The 11196-nt window shown below is 40.1% G+C and overlaps 1 protein-coding gene across 4 annotated transcripts in view; it reads right to left on the reverse strand.

Moving 5' to 3' along the window:
- DMD (dystrophin) overlaps positions 1–9598 on the reverse strand; it is a 6960831-nt gene extending 6951233 nt beyond the window's left edge. For 2 of the 4 annotated variants that reach the window (XM_069204753.1, XM_069204754.1), the window contains exon 1: positions 9478–9598. In XM_069204753.1, coding sequence (XP_069060854.1) covers positions 9478–9508 — 31 coding nt within the window. In that variant the 5' untranslated portion in view covers positions 9509–9598. The remainder of the gene's footprint in view (positions 1–9477) is intronic. The other 2 variants (XM_069204752.1, XM_069204755.1) reach the window with 2 other exon arrangements.
- Between the last annotated feature and the right edge of the window lie 1598 nt (positions 9599–11196).

Consider the following 11196-nt stretch of genomic DNA (forward strand, 5'->3'; position numbering starts at 1 on the left):
TGTCTAAGTCACTTAGATCCCTATCTCACTCTTCAAACTCAAATGGTCACTTGGCACGGGTTTTACTAATGTGACTTGTGTGCCGTTAGGTCTGGTGCTCATAAAAGGTGCTGTAAGGCAGCAGTATTAGTATACTACTGCCTGGTGGTGGGTCCACATAACCAGATAGGGCTGGACAATATCCCAATTTAAGTATATGAGCAAGATGCTTTAAAGAGTCAAAATGTAATTTTAAATGGAGTGCTGAAATTTCTATTACAGTGTACGATCCACTGCTGCACATTAAATGGACTAGTAGGGACCATCTCCTTGTACGAATACAGTTCATTCCAACCCTAAATTTCAATCTTATTTAGAAGATTTGTGCCACAAAGGGAGTATTTGAATATACCATGTAAAGGTAGAAACATTACTTTGAAAAAATATGGTGTTATTTTAAGTTTAATATGTGTACTCTTCTTCAGACTTAACAACATAAAATGTGCCCTGCTTCTTCCTACTCCTTCTCTAGTGTAGCTTAGTACTTATTGACCTCTAAAAAATGTTTGTCTATATCGTTGCTTAAATGCTCTCGCACACAAGCAGGACCTAATTTGTGGTGTTTTCATGCCCAGACCTCAATAATGGCAACAGCGTTACTCATTATGCAGACAACATATTGTACTATTGACAAGTCTCATTCTGGCACTTATGTTGGATGCATGTAGTCAGTACCCACCACATGTATCCAGGTGTGCATCAATCCGTAAACTAATTAGTCCATGAAATGGTTATGTTTTTGTTGTGCAACACTGCCCGCACAACATATGATTACAAATAAGGCGAATAGCCTAACTTGACATATTTGTATTTAGGGCAATTGACAGGAACAGTGTGGAAAGGATATGTAGGACCCTCCATATCAATCCACCACAACATTAATCTCTGTTAAATGTCCTGTTCGTGGATTAGGATACTGCTTTCATGTTGTTGAGGCAGATTTACGAGTGAAGTCATAGTACCTTAGAATGGAAATCTGAATGTTGCAGATGCCAATAAGAATGCAAGGATTAATGTCTGTAAGCATTCAATTTTACATGCATCAATCTGACAAAACAATATCCTCAGAGCAGCCAGATTTCATTGGAACTGTCCAGCTATTCATTACAATAACTTTAGTTTCACAGAGCAGGGTTTTGCTAATCTGGAAGCAGCAGCCCCTTTAAGGGGTCAGTGTTTCAGTAATTTGTCATAAACACATTCGCAGAATCCCCTTTTTTCACTTTAGTGCTGCAGAATGAGGGGATATGATTAATTTAGATGGTAGAGGTAAATATGACATACCTATCACGTCTACAACCAAACAGATAGCAGTAAAATGGAATACCCTAAAATATATGATTTTCCAGAAGAGATTATCTCTTCTTGGTCTGCTGCAGCAGACTGCATTTTTTGCTCTCGAAAAAGTATTTGTTTTCAGTTTGTTAAATAGGTGTTTAGGGATAGGCGTGTTGTTTTGCTACAATGTTCCTTTAAGTTTTAAAAAACAGGCTTGAAGAGAAGAAAATACCTTATTCCAAAGTTGTGAAAATATCACTTTTCAGACTGTTGTCACTGCCTTGTAATTCAAAGATCCTATGGCATCTATTAGATTCATTGAGACAGGTAAAAAATAAATGGTGCTCAGACCTTTCATGAAAAAAATCCAGCCTCACTGTAAAAAGTACTTTGGAAAACGCACCATCCATTTGCACGCTTTTGCTTGCTAAGAGGGATGGTTTTGATTGATATTGCAGCTGCACACTATCTCTTGCTGTGGACTTGCCAAAGGTACTCTGTTCACAGTCAAAAACGCGTGGAGCGAGTTCACCGAAGCTTAGCTTTCAACGTGCTGCTGTGCACAGGTACGGATGAGACATTTAAAATGTGTGAAAGGGCAGAAAGCCAACAGCACATAAAGACAAACTGCACTGTGCTAAGAGGGTAATAAGAAAACAATGCGTGATCCGCTTAACACTAAAACAGCTCTCTGACTTTTATTTTATGTCATTTTTATGGTTTTGAGGCAGTAGAAGTCTGCAGAGGTAAATGTGGGTTTACACTGAAAAGGCAGAGAAAGGAACAAAATACTGAAAATGTAATGTTGCTTGTAAAAACCTCTTTATGTATTTTACTTCAAAGTTGCTTTATGCGCATTCTTGTACATTTCATTCAAGAAATCTGATATATTTTCGAAATAGGGCATAATATTTTTTATTTATTGTGTGACACTGGATTCAGCTATGAAGTGGTTGATACAGATGTCTCAAGAAAAGTCAAATACGGGGTAAATTACTTCCAAATGAATAAGGAGGCCGACGCACGGCAAAACTTCACTTCCTTATTATACATTATTTACCTTCATGTCAGACACTGATTTTGAATTATGCACCATTATCCCATATAGAAAATGATGACGACCTGAGCCAATTAACCAGACAGTAAGTGATGAAAACCTAAGCCAGTAACCCGTACCATATACACAGTGCTTTACATGGGAAAACATAAGTGCAGGTACTTATTGAAATAAGCAATGGGTGTGGCTAATGGGCTAAATTCGAGACATGATGATACGTGAGACACTTATACTATTAAGTATTCTTACTCTCCTTGATAGTAGTCTTAAATTGACCATATGTGCAGATTCCCTCTGCACGTGCCACGTAACAGCTAGTATGATATCATGATCTTCAGTAATATGTATGCAGTCCATTGGAGGGTAAAAAGATTAGATTGGACAATCTTTTCAATGCTTTCAGAGATTCAGTACACTGAAATAACATCAAACACCAGCAGCTGTGTCAAAACTGGGAAACAAAAAGAAATAAAACCTTGCCCTAGTGGCACTGCAGGAGCAGAGGGGCACCCCTAAAAAGGTTCCAGGTCAAGGTGAAATATTATAACTATATTATTATTATAACTATATATTTCTCAGAATGGAGAAGATAGGGTCCAGGAAAGGCAGGGCATTTAATATAAGCAAAGCCCCTGGGCTTATTTGAAAGACCTATGACAATTCTTCATGGTTGTTGGACCTGGTCCTTTTTGCAGGTACTCCCTGAGATATTTGCCTTCGAATGCTGAACCTAGTTTTGTTGTCATTAGGTCTCTGTGCACTTTACCACTGCCATCCAGTGCTAAAGTGCCTGTTAGCTCTCTCTCTCTCAAACATGGTACAATTGGCCTACACCTAATTGGCACACTTAAATGGTACTACATGTACCTGGGCCTGTAAATGTAATGCTACTAGTAGGCCTAAAGCACTCATTGTGCAGCCCACTTAAATAGCCCTTGCACAGCATTTCTTAGGCCTGACACTGCAGCCTGTAGTATAGTTTTATTCTGTCATTTCAACCTTCTTAATATACATGTCACGCCTAGAGTAGAACCTAGAGCCTTGTAGTGCAAGGTGCATTGTATTTAAAAAGTAGGACATGTAGGTTTAGGTTTTACATGTCCTAGCAGTGAAATACTCCTAAATCTCCCACTGACTAACATTGGGTTACCTTATTACATTTATTAAGTGTTAACTTTTATTGGGAGCAGGTAGAGATATCATGTATACAGTTAAAGGAATTGTACTTTCAAATCATCTTTAATTGTAACGTAAGATTTTAAGTCACACTTCTGAAAATGCCACATTTTAGAAAGCTGACATTTTCTTGTCCTAGTCATTTATGGGTGGTTGACATGACTGTGAATGGCTGTGCTGTTGGTATTTGTATAATCCCCCAGACAGTGAGACAAAGGGGACTGTAGGTAGGCAAGATGTGCCTCCAACACAAACAAAGGATCCTGATGCAAGTCTCTTGTCACCCAGACACTTTGGAGCCTTGATAGAGGTAGAAGAACTCTCCAGATTCAGATGTGGGAGTAGTATAGGGAATTCCCTCACTTCAAAGGCTGGCACCAGGTATGCATATTGGACCTTCAGAGTCACACTTCAGTACACCACTAGACCTGCAGACCTTAAAAGACGAAGGGCTGCCTTGTTCCCCAGAGGACTTTCCTGTTACTTAAGACCTGCCTTGTTCCCTAAAGGACTGCACTGCTGCTTGAGAAGTGCCTTGTTCCTCACAAGACTGCCCCGCCACTTGAGGCCTGACTATTTCCCCTGAGGAGTGCTCTGCTGCTTGTGCCCTGTAAAGTCCCCCAAAGGACTGTCCTGTTGATTGCGACCTGCCCTGCCCTCCGAGAAGGAATACTGGATCTACTCCCTTAGTCCTGAGCTAACTGAATGATTCCAAAGGTTATTTGGATGATTCCTATTCTAAGCTACAGGACCAAAAAAAACTCCAGAGGCCTCTTGCAACTCCCCAGATGACCTGCTGCTCTGGACCTGCCTGGACATGCAACTAGACCTGTCTGAGTCCTGATGGCTTCTGTTAGAGTGAGTTCCTGATCTCCAAGTGGTGCAACCCAGTTGGGTCTTGGTCTCTTGATTGACATCAGAGTGCACTTCTCTTCAAGAAAAGAACAAATCCTGATGTTTTGGGACCTTTGTGACTATGAAGGGCTCATTCATGCTGAGAGTTTTCAGGCCACAATGAGCGCCAACAGGAAGCTCTGGTGAACTGACTTTTCATGCTGCAGTGACTTCCAGTGATGCCCAGCAACGCGAGATCTGCACTTCTCCAACAGCAATAACATCCCACAGTGACCGCCAGCTCGAAGTTCTAGCAATGACAGTATGTGACGCCCGACTGGATGTTCCCGCTACGTTGATAACAGTCTGTGATGCCAGGCCTGCCCTTCCAGCCACCATGGTGACCATGCACAATGCTCGCTCTGCTCCTAGTGGCCTCCTCCACCATGAACTGGATACTTCCTGCCACACTTCGAGGAGGTAACTACCTAAATGTTTGAAATTGAATATGTTGGTTCTACTGAATGGATTTTTGTCATTCCAGTATCATTTCATTAATTAAAATGTACTCACTTTTTCTAAATCAATTTGTGATTTTTTTGTGTTGTGTTTTCCCTTTTTTTCTAGCTGTGCACTGCATAAATACTTTATACTTTGCCTTTGAGTTAAATCTGACTGCTTTTCGCCGAGCTACGAGAGAGTTAAGCACAGGTTAATTTAGTGACTGCCGTGGTTCACCCTGACAAGGATTGTGGTTGTTGTCTGAGTGGGGCTTCCAGCCCCCTCAACCCATAACCTGATTTCTTACACTGGTGCTGTGCGGTCAGGAGTAATTGGTAGACAAACAGAGTAACGGAAGAAATGTTAATTTAAGGGTTTATGCCGTATGTTTTTTTATGTGAAAATGTACCTTCAAGCCAGGTAACTAGTTTTATCTATTCTTAAAAGTAAATGTTTTATAAGTTATGAAGTTAGGTTTATGAGTTTTAAGACAGTGACTTTTTGTCAAAGAGTCTAGACTGGGCTTAGAATTGTGGCTTGCTGATGCACAAATTGTCATATGGAACCTTACAAATAACAAAAACAGAGTGCATATATTGGTTAGTTGCCCACTGTTGCCTGCCGTGTCATTTCCTTAGGGCATGATATTTCCAACCTGCTTATTCCACATGGCTCATTTAAAAGGTGTTTCAATCTATTATTCACCTGCCTTCTTGTGAGTAACTAAGCACCAATGAGTCAGTGATTTACTGACATTATTTTGTGCAGTGCTAAGTTCTGAATTTCTAGCCCACAGCACATCCTTGAGAGAGCCTTGGACTGCTCTGCCTGAATAACCTGAGACTGAAGTTCTGAAGTGGTGTGTAGGCTCCAAAACCCTCGAGATCAAAGACTCCCTTTGCCAAATTTGGGGCCCTATAACTTCTGATTGCCAGTGAATTATTTATCCATTTCTGGGTAGCGCAGCCCACATCCAGAAAGACAGAATAGTTTCATGATAAGAAAAAGATATGATAATATTCATTAATCCCTTTTACTGGTAAGTCTGTCCACCCAACTAGTAGGGAAAACACAGTGAATATATTCTTTGAATGCAGTAAATACAAATAAATTCCATAAATGAAAAGATGAGTACATCTGAACACTTACTTTTTTCATGTAATGCTAATACTTAACTTTTCTATGTGTTGTGTATGGAGCCTTTCATTCTTTATAACACACAGCAGAACATGACCTTCACAAAAACGCTACTAAGAACCAGCTGCTTTGATAACAGAATGCAAGTATCAAAGGACCTTAGTAGTGCATTATGGAAAGGAAATCTGCTGCCTACTTTACAATCTAATCAAATCCTGAATGTACAGAGAGAGAAAAAATAAATCAAGGTTATCATTATTGTTTCTCCTTGTGATCTGAATTACCTTTAGATTGTATACAGAGTAGGACTGAAATAGCAGAGCCTACTCCATTAACGGGTATCTTCCACAATTTTATCAAAACATATTTCATTATAGAAGTATAATTGCCAAATTAGAAGTGCTCTATCGTGGTTGGCCTGAACTTGTGACTTTGTCCTGATCCAGCGTGACTACATACAATCAGTTGTCACTTTGTGCCTTTCGGCGCTACTTTAATCTAAACCTTTAAAATTCAATATCTACAGTTCTACCGATTGGATTTTTGTCATTTTGGTCTCAAAATATTTCATAAATCATTATTTATTATTTTTAACTGGTGCAGGTTCTTTCTTGTGTTTTGTTTTTGCTTTAACATTGTTTGCATGCTGAATAAATACTCTACATATTACCTCTAAATTAAGCAAACTGAGGTGTGTACTAAAAACAGACCCTTGGCCACCTATACAAACCTTTTTTCCGGATGCAAACGGCGTTTTGGTATGTAGAAAGCCCAATTTGCAATTCAATAATCTAATAAAAAATCACAAATTGGGTTTGCGATTTTGTTTTAGGAAGGGGCGTGTTTAGGGCATCCCTACCTAATACCAAATCACAGTGGTATGTGTGAATGTTTTGGGACCAAAATGGGGTCACAAAACATTCGCAATATACCACCAAATTCAATTTGATGCTAACCTATTCGCAAACGGGAAGGGGTCCATAAGGGACCCCTTCTCCTTTGTGAATGTTTGTAAAAGCATTTTTAAGAGCAGGCAGTTTTCCATGGCCCACTGCTTACTCCTAAAAAATTAAAACAAAACTTTTCATTTTTCTTTTTGAAATGCATCCTGTTTTCTTCTAAGGAAAACTGTCTGCTTAAAAAAATATATATATAGCTTTTTTTAAAAGCAATCCCAGACATTGGGGTCTGCTGACCCAAGCAGGCAACCATCCCGGTGATATCTGCGATTCCTAATGGGTTGCAAACTATTTGTGACCCACTGGGAATTGCAAAATGTGTAACTAACACATTTCTACATTACTGTTTGCGATTACCAAATAGCGAATCCCACAAATGTGCTACTTGGTAATTGCAAAAACAACTGTTTGCGTATGTGGCCCTTAGACAATTTCAAATACAGAGTTTCTTCTATTGTTACTCCTTCACTATTCATGAGACATGCTGATAAACATATAACTACCCCATACTATCTCCCCTGATGGGCTGGCAAATTTTGAAATTGCAATACATCACTCATTCCACTTCTGGGCTTCCTTTTAGTGCTTCCAAAATCTGTTGATTGACACCTGTGTGTACCTCGGTATTCTCATCTGCCACACACTTTTACTCGTGCAGTGCTATCCACACCTGCTACATAATTTCCACGTCACCAGTTAGTGGTCATAAAGCTAATATTTCGGATTTGTCACTTTACTCATACGTCTTTTCATTTACGACATCAATATTGACCCCTGCCCATACGTGTCCGTTCTTTTCCCCTTAGAAACGCTCCCGGTTGCGAAAGTTGACTTGTTTCCCAGCTTAGGTTGCAGACATTTTCCTAAAAATAGGGGGCTTTGTATAAGTGTCAGTAAAGACAGGAAGAAATGAGCCAGCTACAAGTGTTTTTCACAGACATTTTGTTTTGTAATCTTACTCTTACTGGATGTTGTTTTTTCATTCCTTGCTTCTTTTAAAATGTCTCAAACTGCAGAAAGTTAACAAGATTGCAATCTTTTTCATGACTTATGCAACAAAAATAATTTGCAACTTTGCATGCACCTCGTTTACGCACGGGTGATTAAAAGGCTGCATTCTATTGAATGTAAATTCGGTAAATGAGAATGGGTAGCCGAAGTTTTCTAAAACAAATACAAATGCCTACATACTTTTTAGAGTGGTTTGGGGGAAATTTCCAAGTTTTCCTATGCCGTTGAAGGAAAGAGCCAGAGTCACTGAAACTTCCCATTGAGGATGTATTGTATTGTAATCATATTTATATAGCGCTTACTACCCCTGACGAGGCGTTGAAGCGCTTTTCGGTGAGTAGCACGCTACTCTGGAACCCAACAAGAATTAGTGATGGATTAGTATAGTGAAATAATGAGTACAGTTTTAGTATTATTATGAGTTAATTTGAGCAGCGGATATGAGAGTTTGTTAGTTAGATTGACTAGAGTAATGGAGGGGTGGAGGAGGAAAGAAATCCAGAAGTGTTAATTGGGAGTATATCCTTAATTTACTCAACCCAAAGGCTTGGGATGAGTAAAGGGGGATGGAGGAGGGAAGAGTATATGGAAGGGTTAGGGAGAGCATAGTAGCGGGTGAGATAAATGCTGGAGAATTTAGTACGGTTGTGTGGGAGGTCACGGTAGTAGAGTGAGGTTTGGTGAGTTAGATGTGGAAGTGGAGGGAAGAGCTTAGGCAGAGTTATTTAGGAGATGAAAGTAGTAGAAAGGATTTGGGATGAGTCAGAGTGGGAACCCACTACAGTTAGAAAGCAAGGCAGGTCCTCAGAAGACTATGATGGTAAACCTGCATGAACTGCATTATTGCCTGCAAGTATTTCTTCACATTTTTATTTGCTGTCACTATTACTTACAACGTTCGTGCTTGACACAATTTCCTTCTAAATGCGCACATTCTTCAATAAACTACTTTATAAAGCCTGTCCTATGCTTGCGCAAGTCACTTAATTTAACACCAATCTGTGTGCACGGTATGAGTCAGGGCCGTTTTGAAAATACTTTTAATTAAATTAAAACTCGTTGTGAGTAACTTTGAGAAAATGCAGAAAGGAAGCAATGTGGCTAAACACCGTTCTCGGTTATAGGAAGCCATTAAGCACTTTAGCAAATTAAAGCGATATTACATGAGAATGTTACACCTCAACAAGACACTGTATCCCCGTCTTTGTTTGAACATGGGTTTCATTCAGCAACAAAACAAAACAATAATAATTGAAAGACATTTGTGAAATATGGTATTAGGAGCTCGGCGCTTCCATTGCCAGTGCTCTCTGATTGTCTGTTGGACCCATAGTGCCAGTGCAGACTTTCAAATCATCGCTTAAAAATCATGCAAACATTCGATAAGTTCACAGCTTTACACGAAAGTCTGTCATAACATGACCCGAGTGCCCTAAGAAATATCATTTGAAAATGTTTTTAAATCTTCTTTTTATGAATACTTACAGACATCGTCATCTTCCTCGGACCTCATCATTGGAATCAACTAACAGTGAACAGAAAAGAAGCAAAATCTTCTCAATAGAATATTGTCCCGTAGATTTAAAGGAGGAGGAGTCTGTGATGTTATTAATTTAATCTGTGGCTGTGGAGAGAGGTGCAGTGGGTGTCTGGGGTGCGAATAAAGAGGTGGGGGCCTCGGCGTCTCTGCTTTTGTATAACAATGTCACCGCCCTTAAAACGTGTATGCACAGCTTAGCGCTTGTAAGATCCACATCTGTCTGAGGTCTCCAGCAACAGACAGTGCTTACTAGCAGAGAGCGCGCTGCTAACATACGTAAGTCCTGCCAAGATTCGGCGGAGGCCCCGAGATGTTTGAAATTCCATGTCTTGCGCAGAAGCAAACAACTTTCATGCACTGAAGATAAGCCAGTTTCCCATAGTAGGACTGCCGATGAACACTACATATAAGGCTCTGCTTCGAGGACGACGCGTGTAATGATTTAAAAGTGCGCCACAGCTCCTGGATTTACAGCGCCCAGTGCACGGCTTCCCAAGTATATCATTCTCCAGGCTGAGGCAACAGATACTCAACGGTTACAAAATCCGAGCGTTATATTCAAAGGGTGTACTTGTTCGCTGTTTTAATCCTACAACCCCCAGTGCTCACTGCCCCATTCATAGCAGTTTTATGTGGGTTTCAATGCAACACATTGTTTCATCCGAAGTCATTTGTCAAACTTTGCTGCAGAAACTTCGGTAAGTAATGTATGTTTTCCTCAATGTATTCCTGCTATTTCTTATTACTTTCATTATCAGCCTAGGGGATCCAACTAAAAAGTCAGTATGAAAAGGAATTTGAAAATGTCGCAGTAAGAGAAAAATAGTTTTATTGAGCTAATGCAGCAACGTCTTGTTTCCATACAAAACAAGACTTGCGAGAGAATATGAACTTCGTTTTTGTACATGACATGCAATTGCATTTTTATAAGTGAGTTACAGAAGAAACATGGAGTTAAGCATTCGAAAAGTCAGAGAATTGCCCTTTTTGTCACATATGCCTACAGAAAATTTCCAGTCTGGTCCTGGACCTGTCCTAGTCTTGGATCAAGCTTGATCTCCTTAGTAACAGAGGACTACTGCCCCTGTCACAGGTACATGCTTATAGCGAGAAGGTAGCAGCATACTGTGTTTTGGAAATCCAAGATTGACCAGACCCTTTATCATTATCAGAGGAGAGGAGGCCTACTGGCCGAGTTGTAGAAAGTTCTGCTGCCTCAGGTGATCTTATGTCTGTGTGCTAAGATCCTGAGCACATTGGTGTATGCATGTTGGGTTAGGTCTGCGTTTTCAACGCACAAGTGACTAACTGAAGCAGAGTGATATAGGCAAGCAGATTACAGTTTGGAAGCCCCTGTTCCATTTATGTGCACAAAATGGTGGAGGTGCTTTTCTGACATTCCAGAGACTGGAGGCCAGGAACCTAGACACTGAAGCTGGGAAAGAGTAGGCAGGATTCCCCTTAGAAATTCAATTAGGTTATTTTGATTCATCAGGCTGCTGATTAGTATTCCTGAAAGATCTATTTGGTGGATGGTAGGGGTTAAGGGTAGGTAGTGATTCATGTGGTTAGAGTATGTAGGGTCCTCTAGGAAGGGTCAACCTTTTGTCTCTCTTCTTGATCACTGTTAGTTGTGGCTGTTGATAGTAAAGTGCAGAATGCCC

This window comes from Pleurodeles waltl, chromosome 8 (assembly GCF_031143425.1).
Source record: "Pleurodeles waltl isolate 20211129_DDA chromosome 8, aPleWal1.hap1.20221129, whole genome shotgun sequence".
NCBI classification, from domain to species: domain Eukaryota; kingdom Metazoa; phylum Chordata; class Amphibia; order Caudata; family Salamandridae; genus Pleurodeles; species Pleurodeles waltl.